This window comes from Choloepus didactylus, chromosome 14 (assembly GCF_015220235.1).
Source record: "Choloepus didactylus isolate mChoDid1 chromosome 14, mChoDid1.pri, whole genome shotgun sequence".
Taxonomy (NCBI): Eukaryota; Metazoa; Chordata; class Mammalia; order Pilosa; family Megalonychidae; genus Choloepus; species Choloepus didactylus.
In genome coordinates, this window is record NC_051320.1 from 15,253,936 (window position 1) to 15,279,558 (window position 25,623).

General features: G+C 39.5%; 2 protein-coding genes across 2 annotated transcripts in view; both read right to left on the reverse strand.

Moving 5' to 3' along the window:
• NSMAF (neutral sphingomyelinase activation associated factor) overlaps positions 1 to 25,623 on the reverse strand; it is a 79,976-nt gene that overhangs the window by 44,931 nt on the left and 9,422 nt on the right. The gene's annotated exons all lie outside the window — the stretch shown is intronic.
• LOC119509497 (peptidyl-prolyl cis-trans isomerase FKBP1A-like) lies at positions 154 to 1,894 on the reverse strand. The gene is made up of 2 exons (XM_037803537.1): positions 1,754 to 1,894; positions 154 to 952 (listed from the first exon to the last, which is right to left on the reverse strand). The coding sequence occupies exons 1-2, from the start codon at positions 1,892 to 1,894 to the stop codon at positions 500 to 502; spliced, it is 594 nt and encodes a 197-aa protein (XP_037659465.1). The 3' UTR covers positions 154 to 499.

Below are 25,623 nucleotides of genomic sequence, written 5' to 3' on the forward strand. Positions count from 1 at the left end.
CGCCTCAGATCTGCTATGGCTTTGCAGCGCAGCAGCAAGAATGTTCAATATATAATAGATAAAAATTTCATCCAAAAAAAAAATAATAATAAAATAAAGTTCTTGCATCCCCCTCCCCCCAAACACCAATTTCTATTCTAAGGTTAACCCATTGTTTGTGCTGTTAATACCTGAGCATATACTTAACTGGAAACCTAGATCCAAAAAGACTGAAACTGAATCATCATCCCAAAACCAAAACCAAAAATGAATGTAACTTGAGGTTTATGGCATATCGTTTAAGTCAACACATATACGAGGAGAAAGGGGAAGAGGAAATGGAGATGTCAGAAGCAAAGCTGAGTAATGGAACACATTCAGTCTGGGTAGATGTTTTTACAAAGAGTGTAGTGGAACATCAGGAAAAGCTCCATACGGATTCACCTGCACGTGTCTGGAGGCGCCAGATCCCTCCATGGCCGATCTAAGTACAGGGAGTGGAGGGAGGAGGCCATTCCTGTCATTGCAGTTTTAGAAGCTCCACGTCAAAGACGAGAGTGGCGTTTGGTGGGATGATGCCCGGGTGCCCCGTGGCACCATAGGCATAGTCTGGGGAGACAGTCAGTTTGGGTCTCTGACCCACGCTCATCTGGGCAACCCCTTCTCCCCAGCCTTGGATCACCTCCTGCTTGCCTAGAGTAAACTTACAGGGCTTGTTTCTGTCCCGGGAGGAATCACATTTCTTTCCAGCTTCAAGCATCCCCGTGTAGTGCACCACGCAGGTCTGGCCGCGCTTCAGGAAGGTGCGCCAGTCTCTGGGGGAGATGGTCTCCGCGTGCACTCCCACGGCGGCGGACGCTGGACGGGCAGCGCGGCAGGCGGCGTGGAGCAGCAGCAGACCCGGCGGCAGCTCGCTTCCTCTCCCTCGTCCCTCCGCGCGTCGCCTGTGCACGCGCGCGCCCCCGCCTCCATACTAAGTTATTTTGAAGCTAGTCATCATTTTGGTAAATGGTGCACAGCTTGCTTAACTTACCACTATGCACATTTTGCAAGAAACGCCAAACACAAAATGCATGCAGGATACAGCTATGTTATATTGTTCAAAGTTAAAGGATTAAGGAACTTTTCTGAGGTTATTACAACTACATTTCATGGTGTTTAGAACAACAGTCCTCAAACTACATTCTGTGGAGTGAAAGATATCATGATTTAAAAGAAAATTAAAATCACTGGTTTACAATTTCATGACTTCACCCATTCACATGGCTGTTGGGGACAATTAAGGTAGCATATATAATATTCACCTTCAGCGATACCGGTAACATGCAACATGGCCGCCAGGGCTGATGCAAGAACAGCCTAAGCTATAATTAGCCTTCTTCAAGGAAGTAACAGTAGTTCCCGCCTAAACAGTAGCCGCCCATTGGCCATCCACCCTAGCAACAGCAATCACCAATCCCAGACCGCCACCTGTCCCTATTAGCCACGCCCTCTCCCTCCAGGGCATATATACCCTGCCTTTTCAATAAAGTTTTGCAGCTTGATCAGAAACCTGTCTTGCTGTAGTTCTTCGTGTCTCTTGTCCCATACCATTCTTCCTTCGCAGGACTTGGAGCCTCGGTTGATCGTCCCATGGGCCGGGACACATGGCTACATTTAAAACTAACAGGGAACAAAAAGCAATGTCCACCTGGTTCCTGAAATCCATTTTTGTTTTCATTAGAAAACCAATACTGCATGATGGAACAGATAAAAGAGTGGGTTGTCAACAGACAGTGTTTGGGTCGGGCCTCTTTAAGCTGGGGTCTTCATTGTAAGTGGAACCTTGAACATCCTTTAGCCACTGAGGTCCAAAGTAACGAGAGACAGCATCAGGAAAAAATGTTCTATGGTGGCTGTGCCAGTTCGAATGCATTATGTCCCCCAAATGCCATTATCTTTGACATAATCTTGTGTGAGCAGACAGACGTTATCAGTTTTGATTAGATTTCTTTGAGTGTTTCTTTGGAGAGGCGCCCCACCCAGCTATGGGTGATAACTCTGATGAGATAATTTCCATGGAGGCGTGGCCCCACCCATTCAGGGTGGGCCTTGATCAGTGGAGCCATATAAATGAGCTGACAAACAGAAGGAAGTCAGTGCAGCTGTGAGTGACATTCTGAAGAGGAGCTACAGCCAAGAGGGACACTTTGAAGAAAGCACAGGAGCTGCAGATGAGAGACAGTTTGAAGACAGCCGTTGAAAGCAGACTCTTGCTCTGGAGAAGCTGAGAGAAGACAAATATCCCAAGTGCAACTAAGAGGGACATTTTTGAGGAACTGCAGCCTAGAGAGGAATGTCCTTGGAGAAAGCCATTTTGAAACCACAACTTCGGAGCAGATGCCAGCCACGTGCCTTCCCAGCTAACAGAGGTTTTCCGGACACCATTGGCCATCCTCCAGTGAAGGTACCCGATTGCTGATGTGTTACCTTAGACACTTTATGGCCTTAAGACTGTAACTGTGTAACCAAATAAACCTCCTTTTATTAAAGCCAATCTACTTCTGGTGTTTTGCATTCCAGCAGCATTAGCAAACTAAAACAGTGGCTGCTTGTACTTTCTGTGTACATTGTATGTTGACATATAAGCCAAATAGAATCCACAGATATTCAATGGAAAAAAAATATTATAAATTATTTCTTTAGCAGAATTGTGACTCAGCTCCTGAAATACTTAGTTTATCCACCTTTACAGAGGTGGGATGGCATTCTCTTTAAATAAATTTCCTCATGCGGCAACTCAACTTTCCTAAAAAAGGTGTTGTTCACTATCGTGTCACCTAAACTTTTATCCCTTTTTAAAAATTAAGGTGAAATTCACATAACAAAATTAATCATTTTAAAGCAAACAATTCAGTGGCATTTTGTGTATTCACAACGGTGTGCAACCACCACCTCTATCTAGTTCCAAACTGTTTTCATCGCCCCAATATAAAATTCCATACCCATTAAGTACTTGTCCCCCCTCCCACTCTCTCCTAAGCCCCTAGCAACCACCAGCCTGTGCTCTCTGTATGGATTTATCTAGTCTAGATATTTCATATAAACGGAGTCTTACAATATGTGACCTTTTGTGTCTCATGCCCTTTACTTACATAACGTTTTTTGAGATTTCTCCACCTTGCAGCACATATTAGCACTTCATTCCTTCTAATGGATGAATAATATTCCATTTTATATATGTCCCACAATTTCTTTATCCATTCATCTGCTGATAGGCACTCGGGTTGTTTCTACCCTGTAACTCTTGTGAATAGTACTGCTATGAAACCTTTGCATAAGCTACCCCTTTTTTTTTTGGTAAATTTTTTTGTTAGAGAAATGGTGGGTTTACAGAACAATCCTGCATAAAATACAGGATTCCTATACCCCACCCCACAACCAACATTTCGCACAGGTGTGGAACATCGGTCACAATTGTTGATAGCGCTTTTTTATCATTGTACTCTTTTTTAATAGTAGTTACATTTGTTACAAATTGATGAAAAATTATTAAAATAGTATAATCACCCATAGTTTACATTAGCTTTATATATATATTTCCCATATACCTCCCTATTAACACCTTGCATTACTGTAGTACATTTGTCATAATTCATGAAAGAAAATTCTTATACTTGTACTATTAATTATAGTCCTCTCTCTATAATAGGGTTCACTGTGTTGTACAGTCCTATGTTTTACCTTTCAATTTTTATTCTAGCAACATACGCATCCTAAAGTTACCCCTTTTAACCACATTCACCTTTACAGTCCAGTGCTCTTAACTATACTGACAATAATTTGTTACCATCACCACCATTTGTTTCCAAACATCTACCATTAGACTATATAGAAAATATGTATAAGTTAAGCATCAACTTCCCATTCTCTAGCCCCAATCTATCTCCCGGTAACCTTTATTCTAGACTCTAACTCTTTGGGTTTGCCAATTATAATTATTTCAAATCAGTGAGATCACAAACTATTTGCCCTTTCGTGTCTGGCTTATTTCACTCAACATGTCCTCAAGGAGGACTTCATTCCTTTTTACAGATGAAAAATATTCCATTGTATGCATATACCACAATTTGTTTATCCATTCATGAGCTGATGGACACTTGGGCTACTTCCATCTTTTGGCAACGTGAATAATCCATTATGAACATCGGGTGCAAATACCTGTTTGAGGCACTGCTTTCAATTCTGGGGGGAATATACCTAGCAGAGGGATTGCCAGGTAATATGGTCATTTTATACTTAGCTTCCTGAGGAACCACCAAACTGTCTTCTACAGTGGCTGCAAAATTTTACATTCCCTCCAGCAATGAATGTGTGTTCCTATTTCTCCACATCCTCTTCAGCCCTTGTACTTTTCTGTTTTTTTAATAGTATTCACTCTGATAGGTATGAAATGATATCTCACTGTGGTTTTGATTTGCATTTCCTCAATAGCTACTGATGTAGTGCATCTTTTCATGTGCTTTTTACCCATCTGTATTTCCTCTTTGTAGAAATATCTATCCAAGTCATTGCTAATTTTTTAACTGGATTGTTTATCGTTGAATTGTAGGACTTCTTTATATATTCTGGATATTAAACTCTTCGCAGATATGTGGTTTCCAAATATTTTCTCCTACTGAGTAGTTTTGTTTTGTTTCTCCACTTTCTTGACAAAGTCCTTTGAAACACAAAAGTTTTTAATTCTAAGGACCTCCCATTATCTATTTTTAATTTGGTTGTTTGTGCTTTGAGTGTAAAATCTGAGAAACCATTGCATAATGCAAGATCTTGAAGATGGTTCTCTACATCTTCTTCTAGGAGTTTGATAGCCCTGGTTCTTATACTTAGGTCTCTGATCTATTTTGAGTTAATCTGTATATACAGTGTGAGGTAGGGGTCCTCCATCATTCTTTTGCATACGGATATCCAGCTCTCCCAGCACCATTTGTTGAAGAGAATATTCCCCAACTGAGTGGACTTGGCATCCTTGTCAAATATCAACTGGCCACTCCCCTATGTGGGACCTGACTCCCAGGGGGTAAATCTCCCTGGCAACACAGGATATGACTCCCGGGGATGAATCTGGACTGGCATCGTGGGATTGAGAACATCTTCTTGACCAAAAAGGGGATGTGAAATGAAATGAAATAAAATTTCACTGGCTGAGAGATTTCAAATGGAGTCGAGAGATCACTCTGGTGGACATTCGTACGTACTATACAGATAACTCTTTTTCGATTTTAATGTATTGGAACAGCTAGAAGTAAATACCTGAAACTATCAAACTCCAACCCAATAGCCTTGACTCTTGAAATGACTGTATAACAATGTAGCTTACAAGGGGTGATAGTGTGATTGTGAAAACCTTGTGGATCACACTCCCTTTATCCAGTGTATGGATGGACGAGTAGAAAAATGGGGACAAAAACTAAATGAAAAATAGGGTGGGATGGGTGGGATGATTTGGGTGTGCCTTTTTACTTTTATTTTTATTCTTATTCTTTCTGGTGTAAGGAAAATGTTCTAAAATAGATTGGGGTGATGAATGCACAACTATATGATTGTACTATGAACAGTTGACTGTATACCACGGATGACTGTATGGTATGTGAATATATCTCAATAAAACTGAATTTAATTAAAAAATATCAACTGGCCATATGTGTGGGGATCTATTTCAGAATTCTCAATTCAATTCTCTTTGTCAATATATCAAAATGCCAGTACTATGGTGTTTTGACCACTGTAGCTTTGCAGTATGCTTTAAAGTCAGGAAGTGTAAGTCTCCCAACTTTGTTCTTCTTTTATAAAATGTTTTTGGCTATTCGGGGCTTTCCACCCATCCAGATAAATTTGAAATGGGCTTTTCCATTTCTGCAAAGTAAGCTGCTACAATTTTGATTGAGATCACACTGAATCTCTAAATCAATATGGGTAGAATTGACATCTTAATACTATTTGGTCTTCCTAGCCATGAACAGAGAATGTCATTCCATTTATTTAGGTCTTCTCTGATTTCTTTAAGCACTGTTTTGTAGCTCTCTCTGTACAAGTACTTTACATCCTTAGTTAAATTTACTCCTAGATATCTGACATTTTTAGTTGCTGATGCAAATGAATCTTGATTTTCTCCTCAGATTGCTCATTACCAGTGTATAGAAACACTACTGGTCTATTGTGTGTTGATCTTGTATCCTGCCACTTTCCTGAACACATTTCTAATCTCTAGTAGCTTTGTTGTAGATTTTTGGGGACTTTTATATATAAGATTGTGTCATTTGCAAATAGTGAAAGTTTTATTTCTTTTTCAATTTGGATGCCTTTTCTTTTTCTTGCCTAAACGCTCTGGCTAGAACTTCCAGTACAATGCTGAATAACAGGTGACACTGGGAAACCTTGTCTTGTTCCAGATCTTAGAGGGAAAGCTTTCAGTCTTTCTCCATTGAGTAATATGTTAGCTCTGATTTTTTCATATATGTCCTATATCATGTTAAAGAAGTTTCCTTCCATTCCTATTTTTCAAGGTGTTTTTATCAAGAAAAGGATTTTGTCAAATGCATTTTCTTTGTCAGTTGAGATGATAATGTGGTTTTTCCCTTTTGATTTGTTAATGCTGTAAATTACATTAATTGATTTTCTTCTGTTGAACCATCCTTGCATACCTGGGATAAAACTTACTTGATCATGGCGGATAATTCTTTTAACGTGCTAATTTCCAATTTCATTAAAGAAATTGGCCCGTAATTTTCTTTTCTGGTAGTATCTTTATCTGGCTTTGGTATTAGGGTGATATTGGTCTCACAGAATGAGTCAGGTAGTGTTCCCACCTTTTAGACTTTTTTTGAAGAGTTTGAGCAGAATGATATTAATTCTTCTCGGAATGACTGGTAGAATTCACCTGAGAAACCATCTGGTCCTAAGACTTTCTTTTTAAGATGTTTTTGATGACTGATTCAATCTCTGTACTTCTGATTGGTCTTTTGAGGTCTTCTACTTCTTCTAGAGTTAGTGTAGCTGCTCGTGTGTTTCTAGGAATTTCTTCACTTCACCTAAGTGATCTAATTTGTTAGCATACAGTTGTTCAAAGAAACCTTTGATGGTCCTTTTTATTTCTGTGGGGTCAGGAGTAACATCCCCCTCTCATTTCTGGTTTTATTTATTTGCATCTTCTTTTTTTCTTTGTCAGTCTAGCTAAAGGTCAGTAGTATTGATCTTCTCAAAAAGCCAACTTTAGGCTATGTTAATGCTCTCTATTGTTTTTCTATACTTAATTTCACTTATTTCTGCTCTAATCTTTGTTATTTCTTTCCTTCTGCTTCCTGTGGGGTTAGTTTGCTCTTCTTTTCCTAGTTCCTCCAGGTATGCAGTTAGGTCTTTGATTTTAGCTCTTTCTTCTTTTTCAATGTAGGTGGTCAGGGCTATAAACTTCCCTCTCAGAACTGCCTTTGCTGCATATCAGAGGTTTTGATACGATGTGTTCTCATTTTCCTTCATCTCAAGATATCTACTAATTTCTTTTGTAATTTCTTCTCTGACCCACTGATTGTCTAAGAGTGTGTTATTTAACCTCCATATATTTGTGAAGTTTCCTTCTCTGCCTGTTTTTTATTTCTAGCTTCATTCCATTATGGTCAGAGGGTGTGCTTCATATAATTTCAGTCTTTTTAAATTTATTGAGACTTGTTTTGTAACACAATATGTGGTCTACCCTGGACAGTGATCCATGAGCACTTGAGAAGAATGTATATCGTGCTGTTTTGGGGTAAAATGTTCTGTATATATCTGTTAGGTCTAGTTCATTTATTATATTATTCAAGTTCTCCATTTTCTTATTGATCCCCTGTCTAGATGTTCTATCTGTTGATGAGAGTGGGGTAGTAAAGTCTCCAACTATTATTGTAGAAGTGGTTCCTTCAGTTTTGCCAGTGTTTGCCTCATGTATTATGGGGCACCATGGTTAGATGCATAAATATTTATGTTTATTTCTTCTCAGTGGATTGCCCCTTTTATTAAATATATAGTGTTCTTCTTTGTCTCTTATAAAAGTTTTGTATTTAAAGTCTGTTTTGTCTGACATTAGTATACATACCCTAGCTCTTTTTTTGGTAACTGTCTGCATGGAATAACTTTTTCCAACCTTTCAACTTATTTGTGTCTTTGGGTCTTGGGTGAGTCTCTTGTAAACAGCACATGGGTGGATCATACTTTTTCATCTATTCTGCCAATCCGGGTCTTTTGCTTGGGGAGTTTAATCCATTAACATTCAATGTTATTACTGTAAAGGCAGGACTTCAGCCATTTTATCCTTTGGTTTTTTAATATGTAATAGCTTGTATGTGTGTATGTATGTACATACATATGTCTCTCTTTCTACCTTTTTGGTTACCCTTACTGGTAATGTTCATTTCTACACCCTACTCCAAGCCACTCTCGCCTGTCTTTTCCTTTCAGCCTGCAGAATTCCCTTTAGTATCTCTTGTAGGGCAGGTCTCTTGACAGACTCTCTCAGTTTCTGTTTATCTGTGAATATTTTAAACTCTCCCTCATTTTTTTTCATATGTCATTTATTTTAATTGAGGGAAAGGAACCAGTTACCAATCAAGAACACATGTGAAGGCAGAAGTTTAAAAAAAAAAAAAATTCAAAACCAACCCATAACGAACCGGAAGCTCCATGTCTCTGAATTTCTCCCGTTAGCAGCTATCCCTGGGTGGAAGGTCACCCTAGTACCAATGTGAATAGCCAGGGAGACAAACAGACCATGCTTTTCTTATTTTCTGATACCTTCAAAGGCTGCAGGACGCTTGCCTTTATCTGTATGAGCCAACAGCCAGAAGAGAAACACTTTCTCCCCCACTTTGACGATATATGAAATTGAAGCCAGAGAACAAGAGCAGTGACTCACTGCCGTGGCCATGGCATGGCTCTTTCTGGCAATAAGATCCTTGCCATTTCAGACCCTCCTTCCAGGATGGGAGGGGAGCAACCTCAGGGACTCTGGATTCTATACCCAGTGGTTCAGGTGCTCAGCTGGGTGTCTTTGGCAGATAATGAGAAGCTGGGTGGAATGGCCACAATGGCTCATGACTGTGGATATAGAGTGATTCACAAAGGCTCTGGAAGACGAAAATTCCTATGGCTTTGGAGATAGTACAAAGTGCCTCTGTCTGTACTTACATGTCCTAATCACCAAAATTTCCAGGGACAGCTGAACTAGGACTTTGTGCTTTATCTTTTCCCAACAGATTCTATATTATATTTTTTATACTTTGTACTGACTGATGCAAGAGAAAGATAAGCTATATCAGAGTGACCTGCTGGATAATGTCTAATTTCCCTTTCTCTTCCTCGCCGTTTATAATAGCTCTCAACAATTTGTATTTCTAGTCCTCAAACTGGGTCCAGATACGTGGGGAAAATCTGGTCACTGGCTCTTCTTTCCCTAGGTCCGAAATTCCTGAACCTTGCAGACATGAAAGCAGGTGCTAATAAAAGGGTAGATGAGTTAAGCTGTGGTTCCATTAAAGAGGAAGAAGGCCAGCAGGAATGCTAGGATTGAGGAAAGAAAAAATTATCTTTTTCATATTCCAGAGTTCATTCTGAGATCGGTTTCCTAAAGAGGTGTTTATTATCCACAGTCTGAGAGCATGTTTGGAAATATTAATACTTAATTCTAAAAACAATGCTGACTGTCTCAGGATGTGCATGTAAGATGATTGTAAAAAGACGGGAGAAGACAGGAGGGAGGAGAGAGAAAGCATCTTTTTAATTCTCCTGCTTTGCAAGCACAGATTCCTATCATCTATCAGCAAGTGGATTCCAGCCACAGCCAATCAGAATTGCCTGCTAGAAACCAGAAACTCGGAAGACTAGAAGAATATCCTGTTGCAGAAAGGAAAGAGCCTCTTTCTCTTCCACTTCTGCCTGTTCCTTCCAACCTACATAGGTTCCTACTTTATACGGTGAGTTATAAACCATTATTTATTTTGATGCCAAAATTCTGGTGACATATGTGACTCTGAGCTTCCCCTTTCCACCACATTCACACACCATTCGGCACTGTTAGTTATTCTCACAATGTGCTCCCATCACCCCTGTCCATTTCCAAACATTTAAGTTCAACCTAGTTGAACATTCTGCTCATAATAAGCAACCACTCCTCATTCTTCAGCCCGGTCCTATGTCCTGGTAACTTATATTTCATGCCTATGAGTTTACATTTTATAACTAGTTCATATCAGTGAGACCTGGCAATATTTGTCCTTATGTGTTTGTCTTATTTCACTCAATATAGTGCCCTCAAGGTTTCTTCATCAACCCATTTTTTTAAGACAGTTTAGTTCACACACCATACATTCCGTCCTAAGTAACAATAGATGGTTCCCTGCATAGCCACCTATTTATGTATTCACCACCATCAGCACTATCTATATAAGGACATCTCCATTTCTTCCACAAAGAAGGAGGAAGAGTCAAAGAAGGTGGAGAGACAAAATCAAAAAAAGAGAAAAAACAAACATGGCAGCTAGGAAGCAACAAAAGGAAAGATAGCATTAACCTAAAGTAGAATAAAGAGTCAGACAACATCATCAATGTCAAGAGTCCCATACCACTACCCCATGTCCCCCCCATACACATTTAGCTTTGGTATATTGTCTTTGTTAAATTAAAAGAAGCACAATACAATGTTTCTGTTAATTACAGTCTCTAGTTTGCATTGATTGTATTTTCCCCCAATCCTACCCTATTTTTAACATCTTGCTGTGTTGACATTCATTTCTTCTCCCTCACGTAAAAACATATTTGTACCTTTTATCACAATCATTGAGCATCCTAGGTTTCATTGAGTTGTACAGTCCCAGTCTTTATCTTTCCTCTTTCCTTCTGGTGTCCCACATGCTCCTAACCTTCCTCTTTCAACCAAACTCACAGTCAACTATGTTCAGTGTACCCACTTTGCTGTGCTATTATCTCCCAAAATTGTGTTTCAAACCTCTCACTCCTGTCTTTTCCTTTCTGTCTGCAGTGCTCCCTTTAGTGTTTCCTGTAGAGCAGGTATCTTGTTCACAAACTCTGCCATTGTCTGTTTGTCAGAGACTATTTTGAACTCTCCCTTATATTTGAAGGTCAGTTTTGCCAGATATAGGATTCTTGGTTGGTGGTTTTTCTCTCAGTATCTTAAATATATCACCCACTTCCTCCTTGCCTCCATGGTTTCTATTGAGAAATCTGCACATAGTCTTAGCAAGCTTCCTTTGTATGTGGTGGATCGCTCTTTTCTTGCTGCTTTCAGGATTTTCTCTTTATTTTTGACATTTGATAATCTGATTATTAAGTGTCTTGGCGTGGGCCTATTCAGATCTATTCTGTTTGGGGTATGCTGTACTTCTTGGATCTGTAATTTTATGACTTTCATAAAAGATGGGAAATTTTCATTGATTATTTCCTCTATTATTGCTTCCGCCCCTTTTCCCTTCTCTTCTCTTCTGGGACACCCATGACATGCACTTTCTTGCATTTTGTGTTGTCATTCAATTCCTGGAGACATTGCTCATGTTTTTCCATTCTTTTCTCTATCTGTTCTTTTGTGTGTAGGCTTTCAGGTGTCTTGTTCTCCAGTTCCTGGGTGTTTTCTTCTGCCTCTTGAGATCTGCTGATGTATGTATCCATTGTGTCTTTCATCTCTTTTGTTGCACCTTTCATTTCCATACATTCTGCCAGTTGTTTTTTTGAACTTTCTATTTCTACCTTACGTATGCCCAGTGTTTTCATTATATGCTTCATCTCTTTTGCCATATCTTCCCTAAACTTTTTGAATTGATTTAGCATTAGTTGTTTCAATTCCTGTATCTCAGTTGAAGTATAAGTTTGTTCCTTTGACTGGGCCATAACTTCATTTTTCTTACATAAGTTGTAGTCTTCTGTTGTCTAGGCATCTGCTTTCCTTGTGTTCCCCCAATCAGGTTTTCCCAGACCAGAACGGGCTAAGGTTTCAGAAGGAGGAAATAGTCTCAGTCTCCCAGTGGCTGTGTCTTAGAAGATCGATACACCCTGTGAGGCCTCAAGCCACCGTGTGTTTCTCCCCAGCAGGTGGTGCCTGTCAGCCTGTCACTCCAGACTGGTGTAAGGAGGTGTGGCCCATGGCCCATGGCTGTTTTCCCCCAGGCTCTGGGGTCTGGTTCTGAATGGAAGGCAGGTAGTAGAGCTTGGCATCACCTCTTTCCTCTTAAGGAAGATACACCCCCTGGGGAGATATCACTTGCAATTGAATAGTCTCTCTGACTCTGCTATCTTCACCCTTGTCTGGGTCAGAGTGCTGGGAACTGAAAATGGCTGATGCTTTCTCCACTGAGTCAAAAATGGGACAGAAAGCCTCCCTTCAGGGCCAGTCCGTGGCCACCCTCAGTTTCACCCATCAGCCAGAGATAGCACCTGGTCCTCTGGGCTCCCCCTCCCTCCCAGAGAGGTCTTCCGGCTCTCCAAGGTCAGTCAACACCAAAAGCCTCTGTCTGCTTGTTGGGGATTTATAGCTTGTATTGAGCAGTCAACACTTGTTAATTAAAACCTCAGTTGGAGCTAGGTTGAGGTATATTCACTCATTCAGAGAGTGCTGCTCTCTAGCACAGTGAAACTCTGTGGTTTGGGCTGCCATGGGGGAGGGACTCTCAGCTCAGGTCCACAGTTTTTACTTACAGATTTTATGCTGTGATCTCAGGCATTCCTCCCAATCCAGGTTGGTGCATGATGTGTGGACAATCACATTTGTCCCCCAACAGTTATTCCAGATTATTTACTAGTTGTTCCTGGTTGTTTATTAGTTGTTCTGGGGGGATTAACTAGCTTCCACTCCTCTCTCTCTCCTTCATTTTTGAAGAACAGTTTTGCCAGATAAAGAATTCTTGGCTAGCAGTTTTTCTCTTCCAGTACCTTAAATGTATCATACCACTGCCTTCTCATCTCCATAGTTTCTGATGAGAAATAGGTACTTAGTCTTATTGTGGTTCCCTTGTATGTGATGAATCATTTTTCTCTTGCTGCTTTCAGGATTCTCTCATCTTTGGCATTTGACATTCTAATCAGTGTATGTCTTGGAGTAGATCTATTAGGATTTATTCTGTTTGGAGTATATTGCACTTCTTGAACATGTACATTTATGTCTTTCATAAAAGTTGGGAAATTTTCAGCCATTATTTCCTCAAATAATCTTTCTGCCCCTATTCCCTTCTCATCTCCTTCTGAGACACCCATGACTCATATGTTTGTGCACTTAATGCTGTCATTCAATTTCCTGAGATCCTGCTCAATTTTTCCCATTCTTTTCTCTATCTGTTCTTCAGTCTGTAAGATTTCAATTGTCCTGTCTTCTAGTTCACCAGTTCTTTCTTCTGCCTGTCCAAATCTGCTACTGCATGCCTCTAGTGTATTTTTAATTTCTTCTATTGTACATTTCATTCTCATCACTTTCTGTTATGTTTCTTGTTATTTACTTTCCAATTCTTTTTAATGCTCACACAGTGTCTTTTTTATATCCTTTATCTCTTTAGCTATTTTCTTTCATCTCCTTGAACTTATTTAGGAGATTTGTTTGAAAATCTTTGATTGGTTGTTCTACAATCTGTGTCTCCCCTGAAGTTTTGATTTGTTCCTTTGACTGAGCCATATCTTCTTGTTTCATAGTAGGGTTTGTAATTTTTTGCTGATATCTGGGCATCTGATTATCTTGAAGAGTTTACTCTGGAGGTCAGTTTCTCTCTCTTGCCTAGGGTTTCATTGTTGATTGGCTATGTGTTAAGGCTCTTTTTTGACATTTGGTTCAGCTTATTCTAGACTTTTAGAATAGCCCATGTTTAACTGATCAGATTTTTTTCAGCTCTTCTTCATCAGTTTCTTGCCCTGGATATTTGGTATAATCTTTTAGATTGCACTATTGGTGCAGTTGCTTCACCCCAGGAGAAAGCTTCATTTCCTCTGTTCCTTCCCCAGGAATATTGATCTATTTGTTTTTGTTTGACTCTATAGTTGGTTTTCTTTGTTGCTTGTTTTTGTTTGTTGTTTTTTAAACCTCCTTTTGTTTTCTCTAGCTGCTTTTGCCTGGAGGGCAAATTCTGGGAGGAGGGTCACCCCAGAGAGGACTCTCCCTTGTCAGTATTTCCCAGTCAAAATAGGGCCAGTGGCTCACAAAGGGGCCATAGAATGGTTGCCAAGTGCACTGGGGAGATCAGGAAGGGTGCTATTCTTCTCTTTGGTGGCTCCCCAAATCTGTGCTTTCCTGGCCTGCCCAGTAGGTGGTGCTTTCAAGTAACTGCTCCCCATAATCTGAAGGTGGTAATGTGCCTTTAAAGTCTCCAGTGACTCTGCTCTTTGTGTGTGGGGTTAAAACAAAGGCTGCTAGCTGCTTATGTCTGGGTTCAGATGAAAGAATAGCTACCTCAGAGCTGGGATTCAGCAGTCTGAGTTCAGTAATCAAAACCCACAATCAGTACATAATTGTCCCCACTCTCAGCCCCCATTCTTGGAAAAGAGGATTTTTATCTCCCTTTCTGACAGCAGCAGTCAGCTAGGGACTGGATCCTGAGGCAGCCCACCGGGAGGATGGGGGGTGGGCACCAGCCACCACTGATGTGGAGAGTGCGACTCCCAGTTCTTCACTGCAGTTTATTGGTCTCTTCCTCCTGCTCTTCCCTGGATGCTATACAGTGTTCTTCTGGCCTTCAGAGCCCCAAAACAGTTGTTTCTGACTGTTCCTGACTATTTACCAGCTGCCCTAGAGGACAGACTGAATCCTGGAGCTTCCTACTCCTCAATTTTTCCTGGAAGTTCTCCCTGTCACCTAAATGTTAAAGCAAACCATTCAGCATGTAACTAATAACATAAAATAGCTCCACTCTGGCAGCCCTTAGGGAGTAACCTTACATTCACGACCACTCAATAACTATTCAAAACGCTGTGGATGAATGGCATTTACAGTGGATCTGGAAGGCTTTGCTGGTCAATCATTTCTCCAGACCAGAGATGGAAGACAGACCTCACTGTGCTGAGGAGGACTGTGACATGGGCTGAATGGAAGAAAGCACCGTGGTGCCTGAGTGACACCTCATGGGCACAGGGAGGGGCATGAGTGTCCCACAGCTGTCATCTCTAGTCTGAACACCCCAACGCCATCCCTGGAGTAAGCGAGACTGCACTGCTGTGCTCCCACCACCTGAAGAACTGGTTAAAACTAAATCAGGCATTGTGTGCCTTTCTGTTAGCTTCCTAAAATTATTTTTGAAACAAGAAAGAAATTCAGAAAAATGTTAAACAGACAAGGGCCAAGAATGCAATCCTGTGACCCACCATTAGAAATGTTCCCTCAATCATGCATTAGTTAGAAATCTTGCAATAGAGTCAAACAAATATTATTCCTTCTAAATATACTAACATTAATTTCCCCTTTCTCAATTTTGCTATTAAGACATTGTGAAATCAAATCTTATCCTCTGCCAAAGTTCAGATGAACTAAATCTACTGCAATTTCCTGGCCAGAACTCTGTCAAAAGAGATAAGAATAACACGTCATTACATCACAGCAAATTCACATTGGAGACTGGTGGCAGCAACTGCCTCTTCTAATTGTTTATAAATAATCTGCCTGATCTACAATTAACATTAAGCCCATTTATATACGTAGGTTCTTCCAACACCTTTCAAAGTTCCTGGATCACTGAAACAACTCTGGATCTAAATGCAAATGCCTCCAGATGTTATGCCAGGAGACAGAAGCACATGGGTGCCCTTTGTGTCTTCCCCCATCTCAGGAAAGTTTGTTCTGTCTCTCCCAGTCTGATGGTCAGTGTCATCAACTGAGTACAAAACAAGTCACTTTCACTGTCACAAATCAGTGCTGCACTACTTGGCTGAGCCTGAGGGAGCAGCCTAGTACTTCTTTCCAAACACAACTTTGGCGGACTCTTTTTAACCTATAGCATTTTTACAAGTCTCCATTCATTTGTGGGTTTAACCCTGATACTAACTGTGCAGATGTGTGCCATTCTCATTCTGTTCTTAGCTATCGCCCTTGCTTTATATTTTTTAAAAAATTTTAAGTTCAGAGGAACATTAGCTGCACAATCATCCTGTTGTTTATTTGCATCCTGATTTTCTTTTAACTCTCCACTGCTGACATTTGGGATCAATGTCCTGAATTTCTTTTTTAACTGTGTCACAAACTTCCTGGGTCAATAGTTCATTTAGTCAATGGGCCAGTAACAATACCTATTTTTTGCCCCTTGAAACTTTCAATATTTGCCTGGGTTCTATGTATGACAGTATCCTTCTTAAGCTCCATGGGCTCCAACAATATATAACATGATATGATTGCTTTATCTCAAGGCTTCTATCATTGCTACTGAGTTAATTAACTTCTCCTTAATGTTCAGAATTAAGTAAAATTCTCATGTTCTCTGCCCTTGGATAAATTAAAACTTCAACAAGGGAAGCTAAGAAACTGTGATGGCATCTCACTAAGCATTTCAGCAGATATCTGGCTAAAGAAGGTCTCCTATCATTTTTCTTATTGCCACTTCCTGTTTTGTGATCTGCATCAGTACATATCAGTCATTTTTTCCACGCAGTTAGGTGGCCTCTAACAAGTGAGCACAATTATGCTGTCTCTGTTCCTCTTTCCAATCTGCTCTCTGAGTTTTTTCATCTGATTCATGGATTCCCCTGCAGATATACACCTTCTCGACATTCAGAATCGACTGCCCACCTCCTAACAGGTCTTTTCTTTAAAGTAGGTTTGCAGCCTTTTCAGCACTGAATTCTGATCCTAAGTCCCATCCTACCAAGCTTCAGTGCCACCTAAAATGCACATTAGTCTTTCTTTGGCAATAAAATTCAGCTCATTTCATTATCCATGTCCTGCCATTTGCAGACATCTGAGTGACTATTATTTCTAGTCCTTGTCCCAAATAGTTTTCTCATGTAAACTACTGTATCTCCACCTCCTCCCCCAACCCCACAGTGGCATTTCATTCATGCCTGCTATCCTCCAGGGTAACTAGTTTCAATACACCTTCTGGCTATATTTTTCCCTCATGAGCCTTCGCTATACTATCAAAAAGATAAAGATGCAATTATAGTTTGGAGAAACAAACAAACAAAAACAAAGAATGCTTAATTACTATTATATGAAGCAGTGCTAAAAATCAACATGCAAACAATCATCAGGTGATCTTATTAAAAGGTAGGTTCTGATGCTGTCATCTGGGATGAGGCCTAAGATTCTGCATTTCTAACCAGCTCTCAGGCAATGATGATGCCACTGGCCAACAGACCACACTCTGAGTAACAAAACTCTAAGAGCTACAATTGTTCCCAACTCATTCTAAATACCAGGGATACCTTCTTGACATTCAGAATAAGCAATGGCCAGTAGCCTACATGCCCAATAATTAAAACAGAAGTATGTTATGGCGGGGAAAAAAGGTGGACTTGGCTCAGAAATCATTTGCTCTAGCCTTAGTTCAACTATGACTTGGCTGTTTGACTTTAGTCAAATCACTTTGCTTACTAGTCCTCATGCTCCTCAACTATAAAATGAGGGAGAGGGCAATATAGATTCAATTACCTTAAATGTCTCTTAACCAATAAAAATTTAGATTAAGTAAACTCGGACTTAAAGAAATCAGCAGGAATTCCATTTCAGGCATTCTGGCAGATTATATCTCCAGAGAAATGATCTCAATACAGATCCTCTAAAATTACTGGATAAAGCACTAAAAAAATGCTTTCAAATGCTTGGCTGAGGTAATGGAAAAGTAAAGAAGATTCTAAGAGATCAGAAACAAACATAAAGCATAAATGAAAAAAGTTAGCAAGCACTGGAGCAGCCTTTTCCCCTGGAGCTTTGTCCAACCCTTGGTGTAACAGAGCACCTGAATTTATTAAAAGCCATAGAGCTGGATGGGACAGCCAAACGGGACACAGAAAAAGCTAGGACTCCAAAAGGTAACACCCTCAGAGGGTAAACCAGGAGCAAAAACCACCACCATTACCTTCTCCAGAGGAAGATGGTCAGGCCTTGGCTCTGGGATGGGGGCAAAATAAGTCCCCCTTGAGGAACTGAAACCACGAGCCTGCCTTGACATAGATTTGGGGGCCAGAATTCACTAAAACCCAAGGTAAAAATTAATGTGGTCCCCTCCCTCCCGCCCCGCCGCCAGGCAGAAACAACTGCAAACACTTTCTGGAAAAATACACTTTAAATCTAGGCTTCAAAAAATTGCCAAAGATAAACTTCCAAGGAACAAGTGATTACAATCAAAAATCATGAAGCACATGAAAAAATAAAATTACTAAGAATGAGGATCAGTAGAAGCAACTACTAAATCAAACTTTAGGTAAAGCCTACACATCTTGTATATACTGTATCTGGTTATTCCAATAGGTACTTTTAAAGAAATAAAAGATATCAAAAGTATGACAGAGGGACAGACATTTTTCAAAAATGACCAGGCAGTTAAGAAAATGAACCAAATATAACTAGAAACAATAAATACAATAACTGAAATTAAAAACTGAATCATTGGGTTAAGCAGCAAATTAGGCAACTGGAAAGAAAAATGAGTGTATTGTAAGATGAATTTAAATAACTTACAGTGCAAAACCATAAAATAAAGATGATAAATACTAGAAAGTGCTTATGAGATACGAAATAATAGGGGAGTAGCAATACTCTATGATCTTAAGGCTTGGTTCCAAATTTTCCAAAACTGGTTCAGATTTAGAAACCCTAAGCCCAATAGATAGATAAACTGAAATGAAATCTAAATCTAGACCAACAGCAAAACACTACAAGGAAGAGATCTTAAAAGCAGCCAGAGAAAAGAGATTACTTACAAAGAACAATTAGACTAACTACTGACTTCTCAATAGTTACACTGGAAGCCAGAAGAGAGGGGAATATATTGTTGAAAGGTTAAGTATTAATTTGAATAATATTGATTTATTGCACACTGGTCTCCTGGAGAAGAAGCTGGCTTCCTGGAAAGCTACAAGGAAAACTGCTATGGCCCTGTGTTTAAGGCAATCAATCCTGATCAACCATAAGGCTCGGACCGCAGTTCCCTAATCATGCTAAAGGGCCACTGCTTCCCTAACTATGAACATTGATGCAACAAATCCTGCCCCTACTCTACCATATCGTAAACACTCAAGCGTTAAGACTCAGACCCCAATCAAGCCAGGGAGGAGTCTATGCCAACCCTTAGCCACAAATGCTGAGCTGGACAGGGGGATCCAAGGCTCCATCCATCACGGCCCTTCTATATCCTGGTCCCTGGTCACTCTATGGGGTCAAAGTCTGGCCAGGCCAGATAGCTAAGTGCTGTGCCAGGGTGCGATGCTACTGACCTTTCTCTGAGTTTTCCCCACTGAATACTGCTCCAGCAAGCCCGATGCATATTCTCTTTGTCTTATCTGCACAATAATCTTCAAAACACTGGGATAATATTACATCTAGCAAAACTGTTTTTCACACAAAGACAAAATAAGGCATTTTCAGACAAACAAAACCAAAGACAGTTTACTACTATCATATCCTCATCAAAGTATCTAAAGGATATTCTTCAGGAAGAAGAAAATATTTCCATAAGGAAGATGTGACATGCAAGAGGGAATGCTAAATAAGTATGCAAAACTTCATAAGCATTAACTCTATGGATATAATGTCTAATTTGTGGGTTTAAAATACAGAGAAAAAATATCAGACAATAATAGACTAGACTGTAATTTAGATTGGAATGACAAAGGTTAAGCAATCGAAGTCCTTACATTGGTAGGGAGGAGTGTAAAGCAAATGATCAACTTCAGACTATAAGTTAAATATAAATGTTAACACTGTGAGGATAAGTATTAGAAAAATAAAAGTACAATATATAATTTCCATACGTAAAGAGGGGAAAATGAAAGGGGGAAGGGGAAACCTTAGTTATTCCAAATGAAAGAAAAAACAAAGACAAAATAAAAGTACAAAATGAGAAGGAAAAAATGCAACCAAATATATCTGTAATTATAATGTAAATGGACTAAAATGTTAAGACATAAATGATCAGGCTGAATTGTAACCAAGAAATTAAGAATTAACAAATAATTAAGATGAATGGGCATTATAAAGATGTCTTTTTCTTACTTTCTAGTGTATTGTAGAATAGCCAAAGGAAATACCTGAAATTACTGAAACCCACTGAACTGTAACCTGGATGCCTTGATCTTTGATAATGATTGTATAACTATATAACCTTTATCTTGTGATTGCAAAACCCTTATGACTGGCCCCACTTGTACCCCCTTATCCTGTTTTACAACTTTAGATTCTTATGATCACAAATACAACCCCCTAATGTTTATTAATGAAGGAACTTGAGTCAGCCCAGAACTAACCCATCCCAATTCCTAAACTACCTTACTAGATGAAGCTAGATGTAACCACAATTGGCCCATCTGACATGCACAGTAGCTTAAATTTTAACCTATAAGTGACCTCTACCTCATAATACTAAAAATCACACCCATCATATTAATTTTCTTATATACACTTTGTGACTAAGCATGTAGTCAATTTGCGCACACTCAATAATTAGATCATTTCTAACTTTGTCATCTTGAGCCATTGTGCCCATTATCCTAAAACTTGCCCATCTTTTGATACTATAAAACTATTAGAGCTTCTGCAGTTTGGGGAAAGAGATTTTAGGCCAATAGGCCATCTGTTCTCCTTGCTTCGTGTAGCAATAACCTCTTTCTCTCTTTGGAACCCCAGTGCTATAGATTGGCTTTTATGCACATTGGGCAGGGAACACTGCATTTGACTGGTATCAATTTGGTGACCATGAAAGGACATAAAGAATAAAGAGTCCAACTGCCCAAAGTTCTGGAACCCTCTCAGGGCCGGTCATGATGGTAATCGAGTCTTTTGCAGCCACCTAGACCCTGCTGGTCTACAGGCTCAGCAATCACGTTTTTTCTTCCCTCCAGTGCCCCAGGCTCATCGGCACCTTGAAGCTTCAAAGGGAGAAACAGCTGCAGAATTCCAGGTCTGGACATCCGAGTGGGTGAGTAGTACAGGGAAGGCAGTACAGGGGTTCAAGGACCCTGAACCAGGATTTGAGGCCCTAGGTCCCACTTTCAGAGTGAACCCCCTTGCTCTGATCTCTATCCTTTTCTGTTTCCTAAATACCATTCTGTATGGGGTTTGAGGCCCTGACCTGAGTCTGTCGAATATACTAATATTATACATTGTAAAATAAGTAATCTAATGATTAATATTAAATGAAATGAAGTAAGAGTCTATTGTCTAATTGTTAGATGGTGTGTTATTGCATTAATATTGTTCAAGTATTCCTAATTAGTTACTGATTATTGAAATTCTTTAAAATGGGAAATTCTAAGTCTAATATAATTCCTAAATTTAGCCCCTTGAACTGTATTTTGAAAAATTAGAAAGATTTTAGTTACAAACCTATAAAAAAGCAAAAAATGGTTTATTCCTATGACATGGTCTGACCTCAATATGATTTAGAACCAACACAGGAAGAGCCTGAGAATGGTTCTATAGAAAAGAATACCGTATTACAGTTAGAGTCGACCTGCAAAGGGGAGCAGAAATGGAACGAGATGATGTACACTCAATCCTTTATTTCTCTCTCTCAGAAGTCAGTGCTAATGAAAAAATATAAAATTTTACCTGTAAACACTAATGGAAAAAAAGAAAATGTCCTCCCTGTTTCAAGTACGGAGGATCCAATAGAGCCTTTGTTAACTCCGCTTTAGATCCCCCTATACTGGCGATAAAAGAGCCTGAGAGGTATCGGGGGAGGGGGGTCAGGGTGTGATGGAATTCTATGCAGGGGATTTGTACTGTTTTTACAACTGTTCCTGTAAGACTGAACTTATTTCAAAATAAAATTTATTATTAATTAAAAAAAAAAAAAAAAAAAAAAAAGAGCCTGAGATAGAGTGGTCTCTCCTTCCACACCCATCAGGAGACTCAATTCAGCTAGGGCTGCTCTCTCAGACCAGCAGCTGAGCCCCTGGCAAGTGTTTACAGGAGTAGACAAATGGGAAGACCCAAGAAGATTTACATATGTAAATACCTCATTCTCCACATTAAATTTTTATAATGCTCTACTCTATAGAGAAGACCCAAAGAAAATAGAAAGCTTAGATTGCTTCAATATTAGCAACCCACACTGTGAGAATTAGATTTAAGTTTAGCTTTCACACAGGGTGGGGGCAGCTCAGGGGAATGGCAGAGGGTCAAAAAGCCAAGCTATAATCTGTGGCCGGTCCTCCTGTTTATCTGCCCACTGTCCTTGCAAGGTGGGGGGGGGGGCGGGTAGAGGTTCCTAAAATAGCTCCATAAGTTGTTACCAAACTAGCTCAGAGGGCTCTGCAGTTAAAGAACAAAGGAAAGAGGGGTGGAGACTTGTTCCAAATGTTTCAAGTTTGCCCAGGAAACTTTTTTTCAAATGTTTCCAATTTGGGCAGGCTGAATGTTTCAAATTTGGGCTGGCTAGTTAGGCTTGTGGAATAGAATGTAACCTCTGGAGTATCCAGCCAATGGAGAAACAGGGGAGGGACTTGTGGTTAGGCTTAGGGAATAAATACTGCTGGGTCTATTGTTCTCTGCGCAATCCTCCCCCCCCCCCCCATTTTGGTTGGGCACGGGTTCTTGCAAGACCAGGAATAAATTCTTGTCTTCTCCACAATTGGGTGAGTGTTTATTCCTTTTAGGAATAGTGCTTGTTTCTCACAACACTGGGCTAATATTGAGGTCTTAATACCTTAATAACAGAAGAAGATGGAGAACAGTAATCGAAAAAGCAAAGCAAGAAAAAGATTAAAAACAAAGAGAAAATCCCAATGAACCAGTGTATGCTAAAGCAAATTTAGCAGCACCAGGAAGGGATCTTGAATGAAATCCAAATAATGCCGATGACTGGGCTAAATTATGGCATTATAGAGAGTATATTATTGCAAGTCTGCAAAAAGGAGTCCCTAAACCTATAAACTTAGAAAAACTAATAAAACACTACAAGAACCAAGGAAAGTCCCTCAGTTTTCCCTAAACAATTTATACTACTTCCCAGAAAATACAGTTATAAAACTGAAAAGTCCAGAGAATGGCAATATTTTAAACATGGCTTATTCTTAGAGTTTTCCTGTTATAAGGAGAGATCGCCTTTAAAGTTTATCACAAGGACCAAGTTTAAAAAGATGGTACTTCAAAAGGCAAACAACACTTCCCAGGGCTCTACTACAAGAAACACCTCTCAGTCTTCTGGTGACAATACAAGTGGGAAAACAATAAATTGACTTTCTTAGTAATACAAGATATTAAATAAAAACCTAATGCAATTTCCAAACAATCGGCTACAATAACAGGAGTGTCTGGTAAAAATAGAAAGGCTAAGACAAAAAACAAACAAACAAACAAACAAACCATTTCTAAAGCCACTAGACTACCTAATAAAAACCAAATATTTAAAGCAGAGCTTCCTGTCATCTATCTAAAATGTCCAGTTCCCTTGCTAGGGAAAAACCTGTTAATCAAGTCAGATATCCAAATAACTTTTTCTCCAGATTGTTTATCAATAGGAGTGCCTCCAGGACAAACCTGTGCACTGCAAGCTGCAAGCTGCACTGCTGTTTCCTAAGAAAGATAAGCAAATCACTCCTATCCCAGGAGAGGTCTTAAAAGCTAAAACCAAAGACACAAGCTGATGTGCAAAACACCCAGGTGTGCAAAATAATAAAACCGATTCAAGTGAAACTCCAACAGCCAGGTACTGTACATCATATTAAACAATAGCCACTTAAACTAAAATCCAGAGAAGGAATTGCTCCATTAATACAGTATGTGGATGATATCTTAATTACAAGTCATACCAGAGAAAAAATTTATAATTCAAATTAGTGAAGTTTATATTTCTGCATTTCCATTTTTGGGGGTGTCTGACTTTCTATTTGTGTCTGTTTGCTTGTTCAATGTTTATTTTCCTACCTCCAGATGGTAATAAATTAAACAAAAATTCTTAAAAGAGGTCTATTCAAATTGGTTAAAGATAAGTGCTTACATACATAAATTACAACTCCTGGAGTCCCAGAAATTAAAACCAGGCTTCTAATGTTCTATCAACTCCTCCTGCCTTGCTCGTCTGTGCCCTGGCTTAACTGAACTCCCAAATCCTACTGAAGACTCAGTAGATTTAAAGAGAATTCAATGTTGTCATTCACAACGATCAGCCTGAACACTCAGACCTTTTTACTCTAAGCCAGGAAGATTTGGGAGGCAGCACTGTGTATTCGTTTTCAAGAGCCTGGGCTCTGAAAATCAAAGCCCAGCTCTGCAAGGACTGATAGCGCAGGTCATGTAGAAATCTATACAAAACTATTTACAAGAAAAACTAAGAAAAAGAAATCCTCCGTATTCTTTCTGTCTCACCTATCCCTGCCCCCAAGGCCTTCTCCTGAACCTTGATCAAAGTCAAGCAAAAATAATAAAGAGTAAACCTGTTGAGGCAGCTGTAGGGGAAGGACTGGGTGCAGAAAAGATGGGGAAAGTACAGAGGTGTAGATCTGGCTTTAAAATTCTTTCTACTGGGCCTGGAGATTACGAGTGATAAAGACTGAAAGAATATTACAGAATAGGCCATGTTTTCTGTAGTTTGTCCTAAAATCCCCCAATTTAGAATTACTTTTTTTTAAATATTCATTTTATTGAGATATATTCACATACCACGCAGTCATACAAAACAAATCGTACATTCAATTGTTCACAGTACCATTACATAGTTGTACATTCATCACCAAAATCAATCCCCGACACCTTCATTAGCACACACACAAAAATAACAAGAATAATAATTAAAGTGAAAAAGAGCAATTGAAGTAAAAAACAACACTGGGTGCCTTTGTCTGTTTGTTTCCTTCCCCTATTTTTCTACTCATCTATCCATAAACTAGACAAAGGGGAGTGTGGTCCTTACGGCTTTCCCAATCCCATTGTCACCCCTCATAAGCTACATTTTTATACAATCGTCTTCAAGATTCATGGGTTCTGGGTTAGAATTACTTCTTTTCATAACAATACCTTTGCAACAATAGCCGCAGAAGACAAATCATTATTAAAACAAATTTATAGACTGGGACTAAAGGTAATTGAATATTATCTAATTGCCAAATTTAAGAGCTCCAATAGGTAAAGGAAAATATCATTAAGAGCTATGAAAATGCTCAAAGGGACACAGTTGAGACATAGGGGGGGAAAAAGGAAATATAGAATGTATGCTTTGTATCAATGTTGAATCTCTAGTACTTCTTAGCTGCATTTAATGGGATTGCATAAAAGAATGTTCTTGTTCATGGGAATTGTATATGTGAACTACAGTGTTTGTTCAAGGATGGGTGCAGCTAGCTCTCATATGTTCAGAAAACAGAGCAATAGATGATGGATGATAGATAGGGAGGGAGGAAGGCAGGGAGGGAGGGAAAGAAATACCGGTGTGACAGCATGTTAAAGTTGGTGGATTGGGGTATCAGGGGAGGGGGGTCAGGTTATGCTGGAGTTCTGTGTATGGG

Coding starts and splice junctions, on each gene's coding strand:
- LOC119509497 (XM_037803537.1), bottom strand. CDS start 1,894: ATGCATTCGAACTGGCACAGCCACCATAGAACATTTTTTCCTGATGCT. Junction 953..1,753: donor AGAGGCCCGACCCAAACACT/GTCTGTTGACAA, acceptor AAAATAACTTAG/TATGGAGGCGGGGGCGCGCG.